At 38.3% G+C, this 20,761-nt stretch overlaps 4 protein-coding genes across 4 annotated transcripts; 2 read left to right on the forward strand and 2 right to left on the reverse strand.

The window, feature by feature from the left end:
- Positions 1-4,128: 4,128 nt before the first annotated feature.
- LOC133715954 (uncharacterized) lies at positions 4,129-6,410 on the forward strand. The gene is made up of 2 exons (XM_062142661.1): positions 4,129-4,544; positions 5,641-6,410. The coding sequence occupies exons 1-2, from the start codon at positions 4,337-4,339 to the stop codon at positions 5,838-5,840; spliced, it is 408 nt and encodes a 135-aa protein (XP_061998645.1). The 5' UTR covers positions 4,129-4,336; the 3' UTR covers positions 5,841-6,410.
- A 160-nt stretch (positions 6,411-6,570) lies between these two features.
- Positions 6,571-9,020, reverse strand: LOC133715469 (F-box/kelch-repeat protein SKIP4). Its single transcript, XM_062141980.1, has 3 exons — positions 8,866-9,020; positions 7,542-8,048; positions 6,571-7,267 (listed from the first exon to the last, which is right to left on the reverse strand). The coding sequence occupies exons 2-3, from the start codon at positions 8,021-8,023 to the stop codon at positions 6,670-6,672; spliced, it is 1,080 nt and encodes a 359-aa protein (XP_061997964.1). The 5' UTR covers positions 8,024-8,048; positions 8,866-9,020; the 3' UTR covers positions 6,571-6,669.
- Positions 9,021-9,553: 533 nt separating this feature from the next.
- On the reverse strand, positions 9,554-16,030 carry LOC133717587 (acyl-CoA hydrolase 2). The gene is made up of 17 exons (XM_062144307.1): positions 15,874-16,030; positions 15,688-15,780; positions 15,530-15,597; positions 15,343-15,424; positions 14,739-14,785; positions 14,375-14,500; positions 13,811-13,888; positions 13,435-13,522; positions 12,985-13,097; positions 12,627-12,689; positions 12,493-12,548; positions 11,601-11,705; positions 11,387-11,443; positions 10,653-10,754; positions 10,197-10,245; positions 10,041-10,109; positions 9,554-9,912 (listed from the first exon to the last, which is right to left on the reverse strand). Exons 1-17 carry the CDS (start codon positions 15,887-15,889, stop codon positions 9,838-9,840), a joined length of 1,287 nt encoding a protein of 428 aa, XP_062000291.1. The 5' UTR covers positions 15,890-16,030; the 3' UTR covers positions 9,554-9,837.
- Positions 16,031-17,257: 1,227 nt separating this feature from the next.
- On the forward strand, positions 17,258-20,744 carry LOC133715979 (uncharacterized). Its single transcript, XM_062142702.1, has 6 exons — positions 17,258-17,722; positions 18,161-18,871; positions 19,155-19,213; positions 19,707-19,835; positions 19,973-20,108; positions 20,241-20,744. Exons 2-6 carry the CDS (start codon positions 18,167-18,169, stop codon positions 20,559-20,561), a joined length of 1,350 nt encoding a protein of 449 aa, XP_061998686.1. The 5' UTR covers positions 17,258-17,722; positions 18,161-18,166; the 3' UTR covers positions 20,562-20,744.
- Positions 20,745-20,761: the final 17 nt, after the last annotated feature.

Genomic DNA, 20,761 nt, shown 5'->3' on the forward strand with positions numbered 1-20,761 from the left:
ATATCGGCGAACCGAGCAGGCGGCGCAGTGGAGCGACGGAGCGGTGGTGGGCCGGGAGGAGGCGGGTCGGAAATAGCTGCGGGTGGAGGTGAGGGAGGAGGAGACGGAGAAGATGGTGGGGATGGGGACCATCCTGGCACCGGGGACGACAGGGGGGTAGGAACAGGGGTGGAGAAGGACGAAGGAGGTGGGACAAGTGGCGGTGGGGCAGGCGGCTTGGGTCGCCGGGAATACTGACGGAAGGGAGGAGGAGGAGGCGGTAAAGAGGAAGCACCAAGATCGGTGTCTATGGCAGGACGGGAAGGACGAGAAGAAGAAGGACGCGTGGGAGGGACCTGGGAGTCAAGATCGGTGTCTATGGAATTAGGGAGAAGTGGAATTGGGCCAGGGTCATGGGCCAACGGGGCAGAAGGAAGAGTGGGCAGAGTGGAGGCATAAGGAAACACATCTTCATGAAATCTAACATCTCGACTGGTAAAAACTTTTTTAGTCGTTAAGTTAAACAGTTTGAAGGCTTTTTGGCCCACCGGGTAACCAATGAAAATGGAAGAATTTGCTCGGGTGTCAAATTTATGAGTAGGATGCACATTTTTGGCATAAGCTAAGCATCCAAAAACCCGAAGATGAGAAAAAGAAGGAGTTTTGTAAGAAATGATGGGAGAGGGCAATCGATTGATTATGTGGACGGCTGTGAGAACACACTCCCCCCAAAATTGTGGAGGAAGATGAGCCTGGAATTTTAAAGCACGAGCCACCTGGATAATATGGCGATGCTTGCGCTCCACAACCCCATTTTGTTGAGGCGTGTAAACACAAGAATGTTGGAAAATAACGCCATTATCTTGAAAAAAAGAGCTAAGTGAAATAAATTCACTACCATTGTCACTTCGGAAAGTTTTAATGCGAGAGTCAAATTGAGTGAGAATGTGAGCAAAAAAACGCTTCAAAAGTGGTTGTGTTTCATCTTTGTGCCGCATTAAGAAAACCCAAGTAAATCGGGTGAAATCATCCACAGTGGTAAGGAAATAAAAAGCACCAGAAAGAGAAGGGTGTCGATAACGACCCCAAATATCACAATGAATTATTTCAAATGGTCTTGTAGAAGAAATAGAACTAGAACTGAATGGTAATCGACTCTGCTTAGCCAAATGACACACAGGGCAATTATTATTTGGCTGAATGGAAAAAGGCAAGAAATTTTTTGCTATGTGACTTAAACATGGAGAGGAGACATGACCCAAGCGATTATGCCAAAGATTGGTGGAGGAAAGGACAAGGTTGCAAGATGATCTGGAAGGAGTGGTAATGGAAGGCCTGGTTCGTTCCGTCGCTAGTGCCACCAAATAGTATAGCCCATCACGTTCTTTACCCAAACCAATCGTCCTCTTCGTAGCCAGATTCTGCAAAACACACCAATAAGGATAGAATGTTACTGAACAACTCAGACCTCTTGTCAAGCGGCTAACCGACATTAAATCAACTTTGAACTTCGGCACAAACAGCACATTATGTAGATAATATACGGTACTCAGAGGCAAAGAACCTGTGGCTTCAATATGCACTTTTTCTCCACTAGGTAGCAAAACAAGTGGTAATGCACAATTTTTATTTTTATTCAATAATTTAGAGCACGAAGTAATATGATCTGTCGCCCCGCTATCAATTATCCAATTGCGGGAAGCGACTCTAGACAAACCTGGCTGCGTTACTGCATTTGCCTTAGAACTCGAGTCAGTATTTGGATTGGGCTTTTGGGCTTGTTGGAGAGCAGCTAAAAACTGTTTGAATTGGGCCTCAGATAAAGTAATTGCTGATCCATTCTCCTCTTCTACGATGCCTGTCGCATGAACCTGGTTAGCAGAAGGAGAGGGAGCGATAGAGGGCGCGACTGGTGTGGCAGTGTGCTTCTTGGGGAAATTTCCCGATCCTTGCTTTGCTTTGGGATGACTTGGAGGAAAACCAATTAGGTGAAAACATGTTTGGACCCAATATCCTGGATCACCACAATAGGTACAGTGCGGCCTTCACCTTCCTCGACCTGAACCAAAACGCGCGGTGAAGCCGCGTTCGGCATCTCGACCGATCTGAAGATTCGGTCGGTCACCACGACCTCCTCTGCTGCCGATTTGGTTCGGCCGGCCGCCACTCCGGACAGCCATGGCGGCGGTGCTTGAACTGGACTCCGCCGCTGCAACGAAACGTTGTTTTTCTTCTTGTGCAACTGCAGCATATGCTTGTCTGACACTTGGAAGGGGATTCATCAAGAGGATTTGACCAAGGGTTGCACTGTAAGTCTCATTTAATCCCATCAAGAATTGCATGAGCTTTTGTTGATCTGCCTGGGCTCCTTGTGATGCTTCTGAATAGGATGCCAATTCATCCCATAAACTTTTCAGTTTCGTGTAGTATGCAGAAACTGATTGTTGTTCTTGCCTGAGTGAAGCGATGTCTCGCTGAATTTCAAATATGTGAGGTGCATTGCCTTGTGAAAAACGCTCACTTAGATCTTCTCATACCTCATGAGCTGTAGGATAGTAGATGATACTGTCAGCAATTTCAGAACTGACTGTGTTAACGATCCATGAATGGACCATGTCATTGCATCTTGACCAGGTTGCATATCCTTCTGGGTCAGCTTCGGGTGATGGAACTTTGATTGAACCATTCACAAAACCGAGCTTGTTTTTAGAATTGAGAGCCATTGTCATAGCCCTCTTCCAACCTGTGTTATTGTCTCCATTCAATGGTTTGGAGACTAAGACCAATCCAGGATGACCTGAATGGTGAGTGAAGAATGGATTTGAGATATCAGATGTTGGATTATTTGACTTGCTGGAATTGGGTGGTGGTAATGGGACGTTATCACCAGCCATGGTGATTATGGCTTTTGTTAATTTGTTGCTAGGAAGGCTAGAGAAGAGTCAGGATTGTGAGTCCTGCTCTGATACCATGTAAAACAACAAAGACAGATTTGTTGGAGAGATGATTGCTCTATTGATCTGTAGCACATATATACAATAATACAGCTTGATTCTAGGATACAAAACAAGAAAGCTATTCTAGCCCTATTAATGTCTAATAATATAGAATCAATGTGATGATATAGGGTGAATGTGTTAAATGTTAACAGCTATACAAGATGCTAATTTTGCTCTACTTTCCAACACTTATTCTCTTTAATTCTCACACAACAAGTCCTAAAATGAGTGGGAACCAAAGCGTACTAGATTTGCGCTGGAACTCGTCCCATCTACACCGGAAGCAGAGAATTTAGGGCTCACATAGAAAGATGAAAGGTTGGTTGAGATGCAAGTGCAAGTGGAAAATGATGAGAAAGAAGAGGCGAGGAAGGCCGCGTGGTAACTGGAATAAACCTAAGGCGGCGGTTGTGGTGGAGAGCGAACCTAGTACTCCAAAATCGATGTCTTCGTCTCTATTCTCAATGGTTGTGGGAATCAGTAGTGAGAAAGCTTAGTGAGGCTGGATAGGCATATATAGTGCATGATCTAACTTCGTGGTAGACTCTTTGTGGTGCGGCGAAATATTTGTACAACAATTGCGTTCTTAGGCGGATTTTTTATTGTTCTTCTTACAATGTTTGGATTATGTTCTATGTGATTATGTTTTTTTTTTTTTGCTTGCATTTTAAGTTAGTTAGAACTTGAATAAGTGAGCAGACAAATTTACTATATACTAAAGCTCCTACACCGTTCATAAGCACTGTTCATCATTGTTTATAAGAAAAGACAGTTTTGCCGCCGCTTTTGACTGAAATTACAATCTGTCATTTTTTTTTTTACAATTCTGCCATACCCTTTTATTTTTTTAAAGAAAAACCATTCTGTTTTGTATTTGTAAATTTTGCTACAAATCATGAAAAAAAAAATATTTTTTGTTGTATTCCATTTGTTGCTAATCTATTATTAACAACACGACAAATCATATTTTAAGTAGCGCAGATATTTTTTAGATTGCGAGTATTTATCTATTATATCTGAAACTTGAAAAAAAACAAACCCGCAGCATCACGGGAGTCAGTCTGCTAGTCTATAATGAATTGTACTAGTTTGAGTGTTTAGCTCTATTAAAATGAGTTTGATAAAACAAATAGAAAAGAAGAAAAAGTGCAAGGGCATATCTGAGATTTCGAAAGCACTAACACACAGAAGATTCTCTCTCCCCCATAAATAAGTGGTTTCCGAATTTAAGAAATCTGAAAAAACCCTCATTTCCCAATTTTCAAATTTCAAAACCCCCCAAACTCCAAAACACAAAACCTCTATTACCCTCCAAAACAACCCACCTCGATTTCACTCTCGCCCTCCCGATTCGACCCATGGCGGCCACGGGATCCGAACCCGGATCCGACGCCGGCGAGCTGGACGAGTTGGAGTGCCAAGTTACCGAAATGGCGGTGAAGATTCAAGAGTACCGAGCCACTGTACCGGAGCAGCTCAAGAAGACCTTGCCTTTCATTATCGAAGCTCAGAGACCCGTTTTGGCTGATGGGTCGGAGCCTGGGACGTCCGGGGATCCGAATTCGGGTAAAGGTCTTTGCTTTTCGGGTTGTTGAGTTATGAGCACTGTGGGTTCTTAGATCTTTGTTGTTTTCGTACATTTCTGTGAATGAGTTTGGATTTGGAATTGGAAATTTGGGTTTTGTTCTTGATATGTGTATTTGGGGGTTTAGAAATTTCTGGAATTGGAATTGGGTGGTCTTTGTTTCTGTGTGTGTTTGTGTGCATTGTGTTATGAAAGTGAAGGACATTATTTATGGTTGGTTAGTAAGGAAAATTGAGGTCTAACTTTTGATTTTGTTTCCTAATAGAAATTCGTTTTACCCGAAAATGAGAACTGGTTTTCTGCTTCGCAGAAAGGTAGTATGTTTCTTGAAATCGGTGTGATAAAGCATGAAGTTCAGCAATTGGCTGAGCTACAATCTTTTTGGGTAACATTATACACAAACATGGCCGATTTTGGTGCTTTACTCTGTTGTATGGTGCTTGCTGAAGAATGGAGTAGATTAGTGTATGTTGTTAAGTTGATGAGTGTATTGTTATCGAAGGAAAGAATGGTGTCGGCCGAAATGGTGGCAGTGGCCATCTTAATTTTGGTGCCAAGACAGGAGTTTATAGTCAAGTATGTTGGTAAGGTGGAGATTATAGTCAAGTAGGTGGGTATGGTGGTAGTGTAAGTGATAACTTGTTGCATGGTGAAATGATATCAAAAAGTTACAATGGTTGAAATATGGTTAAGGTAAAGCAATAGTTTTTTGTTTCAACTAGGGACTTTCTCTCATGGGGTTTTCTAGAGGTTTAATCTCAGTTACAAATCTTTTACATAAACAAGTCTCAGAAATTGCTCTCAACATCTAAAATAGCACTAGGTTTCATTCTGTTGTGCCTATAAATTAGTGTTTTTTTTTTTAACCTGGTGTAGATTTCTTGCATCAGGTCTTTTTTGCTTGTTTTCCTACATCAGTTTGAATTAAGTAGACCTATATGATTTTTATTTCCAGTGCATACTTGTCCCCCGGATAATATAAGAAAAGTTGTGGTTCGGTATATCCTGTTGGTTTTTGTAGGAAAAGTATCTTGTTGTAATTGAAGCAATGAACATATGTATTTTATGCAAATGCAGGACAGATTGCTTTTGATAAGGATGTGTTAGGGGATCAGACGTTTCAGAAGATAAATTTGCTTAGAGACAAAATCTCTCGTAATGTTGCTGCATTGCCGATTGTCTTGAAGAGGTTGAAGGAGTGTATGTCTAATATTGACAAACTGGATTCTCAAAACACATTCATACATCCTGCATTTAAACGGAAAAGGACTAGCTAGACCAAGTTTGCAACATTTGATTGGTAAGGAATACCGAGAAACACATTAACAGAAGATTTATTGTGATGAAATCTACAATGAAACAATCTGTTGTTGATTGAGAGGGTGACACATCTGTTTGAAGATTGATTGAATTTGATTGGTACGATGAAGTATGCCACAATGTGTAGTTGCTAACATGTCATTGTGTTTACGAGATTTCCTTGTGATGTAATTACTCAAAAAGAGGATTGAATTGAAGCGTTCCGGCAGTGCCGCAATGTGTATTTGCAAGTGTTTCTAAAACGCTCATATTTCCGATAATCGTTGTGAATTACAAGTGCTGAAGAGGAGGAAAATGAAATGCGCATGCCTTGTCTTCCTGTTTCCCTACCTTCAATTATTTCATTTTATTTTATTTTTTGGTTTTTCCCTTGATTGGCTTTTTGCGTCTGCCACATTTATGTTTTGAAATCATCGCTGCTTATTTTGCTGTGTATTGTGTAATGTGTATGAGGATTTACCCTTTCGACTGAAATGATATATCATAAACTTAAGCCTTTGATTTTCAATAGTACTACATTACCACAACTTTCTAATTTAATTATTGCTGCCCTTTCATTTGCAGCTGATCCGTGTCTCCATAGCACAAAACAGAGTCTTAAATGTTTCTTTTCGCCGAAGTGAAATTACCAAGGATTTTAGAGTTTTCATCTTTTATTGCAACTTATAAATTTAAAGTGGATTCATGTGAAAATAAACAAATCTTATCAATGTCCAAATACATTCAAGCATATACATCCAGAGTTAATACAATTGTAGTATCAATACTCCATCAATAAGAAGAATTTCAAATGGACAAACATTTACAGCTGATTACATCATCATCAGAATTCAATTTAGGTATTGAAGAACTCACAATTACCCCTTCCATATTCCCTGCATTTTTAACATCAAACATGACTGTGCTAAGCCCCTTTCCGACAACATAAATACTCTTCCCAATAGCTACGAGTTGACAGGGTGGTCTGGTAAGCAAGGATGACAGCCTCCCAACTGGAATCCATTCCCTAGTCTCCTTCTGCCACATCATCAGCCTAGTTCCTGAGCTCTGATCCAATACATAGAGGGTCTCGTCTATTACAACTGCCGGACCTCGCCAGCCAGAAACCATATCAGCATCTGCATGCTGCCATGTACCGCTTGATGGTTCATAAACAACAGCATAGACATGAGAAGTTACAGCAGAAGTGCCACATCGGATGTAGATTTTCCCATCCATGACCACAGAATCCTCAATTTCAGGGACAATGTTTGGGTCTGAGTGAAATATCCAACTATTAGTGCTAGGATCATAAATGTCCCAAGAATGTGGATCACTTGAATTTGAACCTAATCCACCAATGGAATATATTTTCTCATCTAATACTTCACAGGCAAAATAGCACCTGCACATGTAAAATAAATTTAAGCGTCAATTACAAAAGAAACAAAAAAGCACAGTTATTTGCAAGAGATTTTGCTATTAACAACAAAATCAATGAGCAATAATAGGCTTGCACGGTTCAGTAGAAACACATTGATCGCCCATCTTAATATTAAACATTTAAATGGAATAAGTGATAACAGTATTTCGCACCAGCTGCAGACATATTGAGCCTGGGAATTTCAAGCTTCATGAATGCAAACAACACAGCAGAAAATACAACTGAGGCACATTACCTAGCAATAGATAAGGAAGCAGCTTCACTCCAAGTGTTCAGGGAAGCATCATAGTAGTAGACCTCATCTGTAGCATCTTCACACCAACCGCAACCACCCAACAAGTAAACTTTCTTTCCTAGCACTTCAAAACCCATGCCTTTTCTCTTCAAGGTGCGAGGAGGAAGCTCATTAACAAGCTTCCAACTCCTTCTTGATGACTTTGGATCCAATATATACAAGCAAAGACGCTTCAATTTGTCTCGGCACAAAGCATAGATCCAAGTCTCATCAAGATTATGCTTTCGACGGTAGGAATGCCACTCTTCACTGCCCACTAAGTGTTGCCATCTTTTTGAAACACACTTTAGGACTGTATGGTACTTTCGGGGAACCCTTGCCATGCAGAAAAGAGCAATGTCATCAGGAAGTCCAGATATCAGTGGATGTTGGGCTGGTTCCATTTGACTGATCCCATCTGTTCCATTACCAGGCTGTTCCATTCTAATGTTGCAGTAAGTGAATTTCCTGCAAAATCAAATAAGAACCAAAAGGATTTTAGATAAGTAAGCCTAACAAAAAGGTTACCTTCTAAGCATTAGAATCACTTTCTAAATCCTCAGTAACATAAATATCAGCTTACACCTCAGCTAATAACATTAGCTCACATTGTCCAAACATCCTTCAACAATTAATTGACATGTGGAGAATCAACTCAAATATACCCTTATCATCTACAGATTCAGACACTTTCTCAGAGCTTGCATTCAACACTCTATCATTGTACGCAATGCAACAACTTTATCTACTCTCATTACCATCGCAGCCGAAATTTCCGACTCCCTATAAAGCTCGACACTCGGTACACTACTAAAAGCTGCAATTCCAACAGCACTAAAGACCATAAACCCCATTATAAGTCACACAGTTTGGGCAGCACTCTTCATATTTCATCTTCCATCATAATGCAGCATAATGTAGAATCTCACCAAAATTTTATCTTTCTTCCACAAAATAATTAAACCCACAAGTTTCTTCAAACCCAATCAATTTCATAATCCAATCTACAACAGAAACTAAATTCATCCAACTCTTTTCAATTTTATTTCCAGAAACTTCAATATTCCACAGCAACCAAGCGGATCAAATAAACGAAGCTAACTAGTGGAACCCTAATCTGGAAACATCAAAAGGAACATTCTTGGACTGAATGGAGAAGCAACAGTTCCGAATAGAACTGGAATTAGGATCTAAAATATGAAAAAAAAAAAAAAAAACCAAAAAAAAAAAATGTAATCTTTGAGAATTGGAAGAACAGAAGAGATTGGTGGAGTGTGAAATTTACCTGGGAAGCTGATAGCTTGAGAATTGGGTTGGAACCACGTTGTTGGGGCTCAATGGATTCTGAGGAAGAAGAAAGCGTCAAGTTATATAATTACAAAATCTTTGGGGGTAAGCTTTTCAATTACGTTTTGTTTTGGGAAAGGGATCCTGTACAAAACGTTCTAGGTAAGTCGTATTCTTAGTGTAGTGTACACGTGTTGTAACCGCTAATTAACGGTCAGATAAATTTAAAATGATCCGACGGTCTGACCCAAGACTTTCTCCTTCTCTTTATTGACACTGCATTTTAAATCAACTTGTAATGGAGTTGAGCCCCTAAACTAAGCTTAATCCTAAAACGACTTTGTTTGAGGTGAAAACAAAAGGACAAAACAATTGCTCAAAGAGACATGAATTCCCTATTTGGATTATCTATGTACTTGCATATCCTTTCATCAATCTTAACATCTTGTTACAAACTTGAAAGATATGATCCCTTATTACCTAAAAGTGTGTAGTCATTTTCTTTTTGATCTTGCACCATTAGATTTGTAATCAAGCACATCCATATATGAAATGTCCATGGAGGATCCAAGTCCCACTTACATAAAGTCCGAGATTCCTCTTGTTAAGTTGGTCTTAAGGTTTAAGGTTTTGTACTCGGTACAAAAAAAACATTATACAATTTCATACAAATGCTTTCAGTAATCTGAGGAAAAGGATAGTTTCACTTAAGAACACTATTCAAATCTCGTTATAAATGAAATGTAGTACATGTTACAACTGCTACATCTTAAGCAATCGAAATTAAAATTTATAATTTCTTGGCGTACAGCACATCATTATACATTATCTTGTAAGCATTTTGATAACAAATGCTAAGGCTGCGTTATTCTATATGTTTATATAAACCCGTGCCGAAATCTTGAACCTAAACTAAAATTGGTTCATTGAGACACCATCGCTGTGCTCTTTTGGATGTGATGACTGCATATCACAACTTAGATGTGACAGTCGGAGTTGGTCTAATTGGCCTATTCAGGGACTCTTGAGTCAATGATACAACAAGCTGCAATCAAAACATGTCAGATCTTAGTTCATGAGATGATCAATGCTTCAACAAATACAAATCAAACAGCAAAGGCAGACTTGGTGTTGGGAAAGTATGTGACTCCTAACATCCAACATCATCTTTACCTCTCCCTTGGTATTGAACATTTGGCCTGTGACATAGCCGCGTGCGTTGTAGGCAATGGGACTCACTATCTGTGAAAGTACACAAACCCCAGTATTGAAGACAAAACTATAAAGCTAAGTTACTAAACTGTGAGATCAAGGCATTTTGAGACTTACCACATGTAGTAACCAGTCATCAGCTCTAAGGGGGCGGTGAAACCACAATCTGAGATAAACGATTGCAAAAGTAAGTAATGTAACGCATGCACGGTGTCGCTAATGCACAGATTTGTATTGTTTTATGTTAAAATGCATAAAACTTCTTCCTATGTTAGTTTCAACCAGCTTGATGATCTTTTATATTGTACAACTAGTTTTCATTTGGTTATACATGCATCTAGTGGTTTTTATATTATTTATGTGACGCGTCGATCCAGCTTAATCTTATAAGACTAATAGGTACCACTCCCACCGCTAATACTTTTTTGTAAGTACATCAGACATATTTGCCGCACACTTTGTTGCTTATATCAGATCACTACCAGAAATGAAGTAGCATAGTAACACGGGCCATAGCAATTACTATACAAAAGAACAGAAGAAAAGAAAAAACAGAAAACAAAGAAGACTTACGCATGGTCCAAACTAACTTGACTTGTTTTATGTCCTCTTCTACGGTGAGGATTCAGACTTACGCCAGCGAATATCAAATCTGAAGCATAAGCCACAACACATCTGCAGAACACATATACCACGATAATCAATAATACATATAGGTAGATGGTATCTTTTGTTCCTCTAAATTCAAACCACCCAAAACATAGCCAGCACCAAAAAAAAAAAAAAAAAAAAAACATAGCCAGCATGACATATCTGCCCAAAACCATGCCCCTTTCCTGCCACCCAAAAATTAAATCTCCCACACACTAGGGCATTACATGAGCCTGGATAATTCAAGTTCACGTTAACTCCCTTAACAGAGAAGATTTTAACAAAAAGATATTTTACAACTCATCTGAGAAAGACAAAAAGGGAACGGAAATTATCTGACTTTAATGCCCACCAAAGCTCCTACCAAGGACCAAGCCATCGTTATAACCCTTTATAAGAGTCCAAGAGAATAATGTGTGCAATTGACTTTTGGTCATGTTAATTTGTAAGAGAAATGAAAGACATGACTTGTAAATTTAATTAGACTATGCTCATATGCTAAAAATAGAAACAAAATGGATCCCAATGACGTGAAAATGACAGGTACAATACAACACGCGCCATCGTCTATGCATTTATAAATGAATATGCAACATCATCACAAACATAAATAGCCAGAAAAGTGGATATCAATATGTTACTAAAATGTGGTATACCTATGCAAAGCCTGATCATCTGAAAGTTTTCCTTTTGCTCTAAACCAGAACCTCAATCTGCAATGTCATGAATTTCTAGTTATACAAGAGTTTGGTACCTTAAAGGCCTAAACATGCAAATAACAGAACAAGAGATATCCCTCTTCGCATTAAATGCGAAGCATACTGAAGGCACGAGAGAACATGATTGTGCAACAAGGTAAAGCAAGCAAACCTTGGTGGAGATTTAGTCTGATTGGTCCGGCTACTAGGTTCACAAAATCGTATCTCAATTGGCCACGGGACAAACTCCTTTGCAGCTACCTTGATTCGATAAGTTCTGAATCAAGCAACGATCAGCATCAACAAAACATGAGATATAGGTAATCCATCAAAGTTACTTTTTGCAGTTTAGAAAGTTAACAACAGATTTTAGTATTTCCTAAAAGTACTGCACATAAAATTTCTACTACCACGATTTTACAATATATTGTAAAATAACTTTTTCCTTCAGCTATCCACCACCCTTTAACTGCTTTTTCACATCTAAGTTATAGAAAAATGTCCAACAAAAGAAAATAGCATACATCTATAAACCTAAAGTTTGGTATACAAAAACTGAAAGAACTAGTATCTTTTCACAATTTTTAAAATGTACAAAATCTTCCTGGTTGTGCTGTTCAAAACCAACCATTTCGACAATAGAAAATAAAATAAATAAAAAACAAATCCAACTGAACTAAATTTTAGGGCAACAATAATGTAACATGACTCAGTGTCTCTCCAGTTTCATACAAACTAAAAGGGACTACTCCAAATCAGGATATTATTTATGTGTATATTCTGGCCAACAAATTGGGGCCTATTCTTTAGGTGATCCAGGTCTAAGCACCATCCCTTCTATAATTTCCATACATATGGGGAGGAACCTTTATCATATCTGATGGGAAATTCTTTTCTCAAATGGCTAGCCTAAGATGTGCTTAGATGCATTCTTTTCCTAGCCAATCCAAAATCATCAAAAAAGAAAGAAAAAGAATGAGTAAAATACAAGTTGAAAGTACAACCAACTTCATGGCATTATTGGCATATAGCAGAGTGGCCTACAACATAACTGTATATCTTACCTTGGAAGACGGGGATCAAAAAGGCGTCTTTCACGCAGTTCTTCCATTGATGGGAGCTATTAAGGATCAAGAGTTCAACATTTAAAGCCACAATCAGCAAGAAAGTTGTTAATATATAAGCAATAAAATCATACCGTATCTGGGGGAGGCACAGATGGCATTATGGCTTCCTGGTGGACAGACCCTTCTTCTTCTTTCTGTAAAATAAACCTCACCAATGTTACAAGCAATCCAAACGCACCTACCACTTTAGCATACATTTATGGAACCAAAATTGCAATATATATCAGAACATAAGTGTACTAGCTTATCAACACAGCATCATTTAGCATTAATTTTGGACTTGGTTTATAACAGATTTAGATTGACAAACAAATCTTCATCAAGATATAAAGATAGGCAATTTTAAGTGTACAAGTATCAACGAGAAGCAAACAAGGAAATACTTAAGAGAGAGCTGATCATATGTGAAACGGCAAAACAAAGGCATACTTGAAAGGAAGCCAGTAGAGTGAATATGTTTATCCCTTTTTGTATTGCATCTACTCTTCGAGTAGCAAAGCTCTTTCCATCACGTACTCGGTGAACTTGATATATAATTGGTGCTGCAAAAGATAAACAATCACATGTGATAAGGATATTGGGCACAAAATGGAGAATCAAACGGGTTTAAACACCACTTTTTTTTTTTTTTCTGAACAAGGGGTTTATACAATAAACTCAAGCTCCAGAACCAAAATTTAGGTTCATACTAAACCACCACAAGGCACATGCAGATGTTCAAAAGTACCAACACCACAGAAAGTAGTTATACAAATCTAAAAAAGGAAGGAAAAAAAGAAAGAAAAAGCACATGCATAAAAATAGGCACATAATACTTGACTAAAAACAAGACAGCAAAAGGAACAGGAACTTATTTTCAGATACTGCATAGATACTTACTGTTGAAATCCCCGACAAGCAAAAAATGTGCATGCAAACTATGGACGACTTTGAGACAATCAACAGTTTTTGTTGCTGCAGCCAATGCCTGCATTTTATGGGCTGTGTTAGAGACAAGTATGCTCTCACTACTTATAAATGAATGAAAAAAATCACTGTTCAAATATGTCTGAATGAAAATCTACGAGCACTCCCTAACGATGATAGTCCAGTGTTTGTGCTTTTTATGATGAATGAGAAGATTATGTTTCATGTATGCAAGTTCTACAATCCATTAAAAAATTCTAATATCTGTTTACCCTATCTACTATACATTCCTCCAGAAAATCCAGTAGAACAATTTTAAGGGGGTAGAGAAAGAGTTACTTAGTCATGCCTGTCCAACTAACTGTCCTCCGAAAACCTGTCCAAATCTTGGTGCCTCCGGTAAAGTAATCCCCTGAAATATATTTGCCTACAGAAAAGAAAAGATAAACAAAAAGAAGAGAAAAGGAAATAGCGTTATCGAAGTGTACACTTTATTTGGCCGTATTTACATTACCACTCAGAATGTTAAATAATTTCCAGAAATCGTATAAGAATAAAAGTTATAATATATGTACACAAAATGGCATTGTCTAAACTAAAATGACACCAATAGATGTATACATATATGTACAACTAATCAAAGTTCAGAATCACATTGTATTTGGCTTATCCCAACAACAGAAAAAAAAAGGAGACAATATGCATCATATCATAACTGCATAATCTTGGAATGCTAAGCTATCACACAGAACTTAAAACCTCTTTACAAGTTCAGAAAATGCCCAAAGTAAACAAAAGATGGATAACACAGTACTATTTGCACTATATGCATCATACAATAAATGCATAGCCTTTAAACGCTATGCTAGCATACAAAACTTGAAGACTCTTTACAAGTGTAGAAGAAACATACTTCAATTGGCTCCAAATGCAATATATTCTCAACAAGAGAGCATGTCTCAAGAGCTTTATCAGCATGCCAGATTGATTTTGACTGCAGCAGAGAATAATGTTCATGGGGTAGCACCAAGCATGTCAGCTGCACAAGTAACAACACATCAAAAGGCATTGTTAGCATACACATAAAACAGCATCTACAGAAGAACGAGCAACTAGCAAGATAGTTGTCAACAGAAAAACAAAAGCAGAGGTTTACAAAACAGTCCCATACTGTGCCACCCAATCCACTTTCCCAGGCTCCTAACCACTTATTTTTCAAGCACCAAAAAAGGAAAACAAAAAAAGAAGCTAAAATGATATATGTACATTTCGACTACCTTAGATGAAGCAATTACATCAGCTTGATGACCTAATGCTTTAAAACCTGCAAAATCACCGCACAGTATTCTTCAACGATAATTCATGGTGACACTTACTATCCCAGGTAGATTACAAGCTTATAAGTTGTAACATATCACTTTTTTTTTTTGGTGAAAAAATTATAACATATCATGGGCCTATCGCTAGGACATATTTGCAGGTACAGACATACTTAAAGTATAGCCTCAACCGTTCTCCAAAAAAAAAAAAAAAAAAAAAGTATAGCCTCAACCAAACCAAAACTTTTCCCACCAAATTGGGGACAACTGCATGAGTCTGCTTTTATGTCTTAAGCCCTCAACTTATATCGTATCCAATTAATTTACTTCACCAATATACCATAACATCAACCATGGAAATCCACCACTACATAATCTCCATATACCCTTAGACAATCTCAAATCAAAAACCCCTATCGACCCCAGAAACCAATCCAATCATCCCATTTCTCAAACACATAAAAACCAGCCAAAGCATTCTCAGTGAATCACAATCAAAAACTACACAACACCAAAACCAACACAGTTTCTTGCACTCAAAGAAAACACTCCCAGTTCTCACCATAACCAAAGTAATCGTATCGCTTCAACTGAAACTCCGGCCGATTGTCTTCATCAGCATTAACAGACCCAGTAACTTCAGCCTGCACAAAACAAACCACTCAATCACACTCATTATGATTCTCAAAATTCCAATCCCAACAACAAAAACCCAAAAAGCATAAACCTTTCCCCTCACAAAAACTAACCTCTCCTTCCCAAATGAAGTAAACCCCAATCCCAACCTCCCCTTCACGAACAACATACTCTCCTTTTTCTGCAAAACTCAAAAAGCTCGCACCTTTATCCACAAAACCAAATCCAATTTCACAGCACAGTAAAAAAAAAAAGAGGTTGTGGGATTCACCGTAGTGCTTTGAAAATACAAGCTGGGCGATTTTCTTGAGCGAGGAGCTGGGTAGGCGCTGAAGCAGAGGAACGCAGCCCAGAAACTCAATCACTGCAAAATGCAAATGAAACTCATCAAGCTCGGAACTTTAGCGCGGAATTCGATGAATTTCGGGTTTAAAGTTTGGGGTTTTTTGCAACGGACCTGATTCGGAGTCCATGATTGAGAATGGTGAAGTAAAAAGAGGTAGAAGCTGATCGTTGTTCACAACTGAAAGTGTGAAAAGCGAGTTGGATATAATAAGAAACAAGAACAGTGATTTATATGATTGGGTAGTGAGTGATCCAATGGGAGAAGGTGTGTGGTAGCAGTGTGGATTTGCCAGTAAAGTGTTGCCACGGCGGAAAACTGGTCGGGTTCTATTTTGGGAAAGAGGAAATGGTTGGTGTTCGTATTTCCCAACGTGGGTGTTTTGTCTATTCTGGACTACTATTTTATGTTTTGAGAAAATTTGCGTGGCTTTATTTTCTCTGTTCAATAATTGCAAAATAAAATTCTAGGTTTCAACTTCTTCTATCATCAGGCTTTGGGGCTGAAACGCATGCAATGATGTAATAAAGGGATCCGGTATCCCCACTCCCACAGTAGCAGAAATATAAGAAAGAGGCTATACGATAGCAACAGAGAGTAATTAGTTTCATACGAGTGGTTGCAAAGTTAGTCTCCAAGAATTCGGAAGTTTAAGGTAAAGTAAATTTTAAAATTTTTCAGTATATCAAATTATGTTTTTATAACTAACTAATATAAAAAAAAAATTATTTAATGAATATATGATAGAGACTTATCTTGATTCTCTATTTTCGTAGTTCGATCTCGATTCTCAAATGTCTCATAAAATTGTTTTTTCGTCGTGGTTTAAACAAAGGGCTTACTCATGTTAAAGTGGAGAGTGATGCGAGCAACGGTACAAGCTATCTAGAGTAAATATTGGTACCCAAAAGTGCTATATTTGAACACGTTAAGCTTTTGGCACAATTTATTAAAGAAAAATTCATCGAACTTGCAACAATGCAACTCACACGGTAGTTTGAGTCATTATATTAGAACTTATAAAGAGATATGGTTTCATAGCTCGAAAATGTATGGATAAATGATGTAACCTGATGAATTCATTGAACGTGATACTCTTTTTCTCTTGGCTTGATCCGCCATGAACTTTTTGATGACTCCACCGTTCAACCTCATAATCAATCTTTCATACCGATAATAAAAAAATTAAAAAGAAATAAAAAGAAATAATATAAAGGAATAAAGGCATTTTAATGAGTAGATTCCTGAAGCTATCAAGCTATAGAAATTCTTAGGTGGGGGTTTCCCCACCACGTGTCTTTACGGACATCCAATCAGAAGAGAGAAAATTTTTCATCTTTTCCAAAATTGCCCCTGCTCCCTAAAGTGAAATACCCAAAACACCCCCCCTGCTGGGCAGTGATTGGCCCTCCCCACCACGTGTCCGTGCGGGTGCCCTGCGCAAGATTCTCTCATCAAGCTAACCCCAAAAAGAAATGAGTTTGACTTGTAGGTAACAACTCAAACACAAATTCTTAATTCCATTAATCATATCTGTTCTCTGCTTTTTCTGTATTTCCTTTCTTCTACTCTCGTATTCTCCAACTTTCGTATCACCATCATATACTGCACAATCCAAAACACCCCAAAAGACTCCACTCTACCAAAATCCCAAACCCTGTTTCTTCCTTAAATTGCTCTACTTCATATTGTTCTCAATACCAGTTCTTCTGTTTGTCTCTAGCCAATTACCAAAGTAATGATCTTTAAGCTTGTTGTTCTTAAAGACCCAAGAACCTTTAAGCCCAATTCTATCCCAGTTCCAAGTTTTCTGATTCTGGGTTCCAATTCTCCACAGATGGGTTTTGATCCTTATTGATTGAAAGTTACTGTTCTTCAGCTGCAACTCTATCATGTGCAAGTTACAGAATCTGCAAATGTTTCTGCTTAAATACAAGTTCATGCAATTTGAGCTTTAATACATGTATATTTCTGATACTGATTCCTCTATATAGAGCCCATTTAGCTGTTTTTGTTTTAATAAAGAATAAATATTATTCCTATAGATTTCAATTTGATATAGATAATCCATTTGCAGAAACCTTGAAATATACTATATTTAATTTAGGTTGCATATATTAGTTTGTAATCTTGTTCAATTGATATATGCAGTTATTTAAGTTATCTGCTCTATATTTCAGCTACATGGTTTTTGCATACATAGATTGATGTTGAACATCTTATTTCCATTTCTGATTCAAAGAAACAAAAAATCTACTTTCCCGTCTATAGTTCACTTCAAAATATCCATAGGTGTACCTATCCAGCAATGCAAATGAAATTTAGTACTTCTTTCCCTTCTTTTTTCGTTTGCCTTTTTATTTGTGACATTGAGCTCTTTGTTTATATTTGTGCCTTGTAGGCTTCCATGTCAATCTTCTGTGGGATTCCCATCCTTGAGTCTGTATACTGTCTGGCGTGTGCTCGTTGGGTGTGGTTGAAATGCCTTTACACGGCAGGCCATGAGAGTGAGAACTGGGGTCTAGCCACCGCTGAAGAGTTTGAGCCCATCCCTCGCTTTTGCAAACTAATTTTATCTGTCTATGAGGATGATCTCCGTAACCCAATGTGGGCACCTCCCGGAGGGTATGGTATGGATCCTGATTGGGTAATCTTACGTAAAGGCTATGAAGAAACACATGGCCGAGTTCCTCCTTACATTGTCTATCTTGATCATGATCATTCTGATATAGTCTTGGTAGTTAGGGGACTCAATATGGCCAAGGAAAGTGATTATTTAGTTATGCTTGATAACAACCTTGGGCAGACAAAATTTGATGGTGGGTATGTCCACAATGGGTTATTGAAGGCAGCAGAGTGGCTGTTTGATACAGAGTATGAGTTTTTGAGGGAATTGGTATTAAAAAATCCAAAGTATACCCTGACATTTATTGGACATTCCCTGGGCTCTGGTGTGGTGGCATTGATGACTCTGGTAGCGCTTCAGAACAGAAGCAAATTGGGAATTGTTGAGAGGAAAAAGATTAGATGCTATGCCACCGCTCCAGCTAGATGTATGTCATTGAATCTGGCCGTGAGATATGCAGATGTTATCAATTCTATTGTACTCCAGGTAAGATCATCAATTTCCACTCTACACTTCTGTTCTCTGTTCTTTCTATATTGTTTTATGTATAGTTTAATTTTGATCAGCTATGTGATGTGGTAAAACATAAGTTGTGGAGACAAGCAAACCTTTATGAAATGTACGTTCATGAAAGTTTTGATAAGCAGATTAATACCAATAGTTTAACTAGGCTGCTAGCATAGAAATGGTCAATGTTGTTGACAACAATTGATTCCATTAGAATCATGATATGTTCTAGTGTTCTAATTTAGTTGTTATGCTGAACCAGGACGATTTCTTACCTCGGACAACAACTTCTTTAGCGGATTTATTCAAATCACTTTTCTGGTAAAACACAGTACTTTTTTTTTTCAACCTTATTGCATTTGGTAATTCATAATGCATATAAATTGCATAACATGTCATCTATAGACATCTACAGCTAAAAGTATGGAAAGAACTGAAGAAAAGAATATCTTCTGCTGTCCTTTTTCTTTTTCTCATTCTTCTTTTTGGGGAATGGAATATGAGTAGGCAAAATTGCATGTTTGACCTCTTAATTCATATTCAATGATACTAAAGCCACCAAGAATTTCAGTTAAAAATCAGCATTACATTTGGGCATCAAGACAGTGTTGCAGAGGTTAGGTCTAAGTCTAACCACGGTACTCCAAATGGAGTAGTGATAATAAGAGCAATGGAGACAAAGTGTCATGCATGAATTGAGGCAATATATAGGATACCACATTTACTTATTACAATGTATGGATGAAATTCAGATTGCACCTGTATATTACCCTGTTGGGATACTTATGCTTGTTGTTTTCCTTGATTTCCACAGTTTGCCATGTTTACTGTGCATAACGTGCTTGAAGGATACATGCACACTGGAAGAGAGGATGTTCACAGATCCAAGGAGACTCTATGCACCTGGTCGGCTCTATCACATTGTTGAGCGGAAGCCCTTCAGGTATATTAAGATGTAGCTTCATTATGATTTATTTGGATTGTGTCGTTGGATTTTAGTTGGCATCCGCATCACATATTTCTTTTGGGGTAAGAATTTGATGGAACCACAGCCAATAATTGGAAGTCAACTGGTTGCAGATTAGGAAGGTTTCCCCCAGTTGTGAGAACAGCAGTGCCTGTGGATGGGAGGTTTGAGCAAGTAGTTCTTTCTTGCCATGCTACTACTGACCACGGGATAGTCTGGATTGAGAGAGAATCACAAAAGGCTTTTGATGTAAGTTCTTCCTCTGTTATTGTTTAACTTTGCAAGATTTCCAAACAATCTGACTCCTGAGCTTAAATTTGAAGATTAGAGATTCATATCCTTGGTGTCAGGATTAACAAGTTATCTTTCCCATGAGATCAGATAATGGTGGACAGAGATCGAATAATGGATGTGCCGGCTAAGCAGAGGATGGAGAGAGAAGAATTCATTGTTCGTGAACACAGCAAGGAGCATGAGGCAGCACTTCGGAAAGCTATAGCTTTGGATATCCCTCATGCCTTCCCTACTTCACCATATGGAACATTTACATTGAGTGAAACGGAAGAGGCGGAGAACTCTGGCAAATCCACTGGGGGGAGTCCCTCTGCGCCACTAAAGAAAAGGAGTGAAAGCTGGGATGATTTCGTAGAGCGGCTATTTGATGTGGATGAGTCTGGTAACATGATGATCAAGAAGTCATGACATAGCCCGCAAGACTAATTTTTTGATTCTTGTGAAGCATGTCCTCTATTGTGGTTAGTGGTTGTGCTTAAATTAACTCTGAGGTGAGGCAGTACACCAAAAGTGAAGCTGTACTGTACAAAAGCTCAGTGATTAATATAACGTCAATAGAGAAAGAAAATAGTATACTGGCATTTAGTGATATTTTGGTGCATTCAATT

The sequence above is a fragment of the Rosa rugosa genome, chromosome 6, assembly GCF_958449725.1.
Source record: "Rosa rugosa chromosome 6, drRosRugo1.1, whole genome shotgun sequence".
Lineage (NCBI taxonomy): Eukaryota > Viridiplantae > Streptophyta > Magnoliopsida > Rosales > Rosaceae > Rosa > Rosa rugosa.

Excerpts from the sequence above, each read along its gene's own strand:
- LOC133715954 (XM_062142661.1), top strand. The coding sequence starts at position 4,337 with ATGGCGGCCACGGGATCCGAACCCGGATCCGACGCCGGCGAGCTGGAC. Across the intron at positions 4,545-5,640 it reads GTCCGGGGATCCGAATTCGG|GACAGATTGCTTTTGATAAG; the intron begins GTAAAGGTCTTT and ends ATGCAAATGCAG.
- LOC133715469 (XM_062141980.1), bottom strand. The coding sequence starts at position 8,023 with ATGGAACAGCCTGGTAATGGAACAGATGGGATCAGTCAAATGGAACCA. Across the intron at positions 7,268-7,541 it reads GCTTCCTTATCTATTGCTAG|GTGCTATTTTGCCTGTGAAG; the intron begins GTAATGTGCCTC and ends TTACATGTGCAG.
- LOC133717587 (XM_062144307.1), bottom strand. Across the intron at positions 13,889-14,374 it reads TGCATTTGGAGCCAATTGAA|GCAAATATATTTCAGGGGAT; the intron begins GTATGTTTCTTC and ends TCTTTTCTGTAG. Across the intron at positions 11,444-11,600 it reads CAGACTAAATCTCCACCAAG|ATTGAGGTTCTGGTTTAGAG; the intron begins GTTTGCTTGCTT and ends ATGACATTGCAG.
- LOC133715979 (XM_062142702.1), top strand. The coding sequence starts at position 18,167 with ATGTCAATCTTCTGTGGGATTCCCATCCTTGAGTCTGTATACTGTCTG. Across the intron at positions 19,836-19,972 it reads GTTGAGCGGAAGCCCTTCAG|ATTAGGAAGGTTTCCCCCAG; the intron begins GTATATTAAGAT and ends AACTGGTTGCAG. Across the intron at positions 20,109-20,240 it reads AATCACAAAAGGCTTTTGAT|ATAATGGTGGACAGAGATCG; the intron begins GTAAGTTCTTCC and ends CCATGAGATCAG.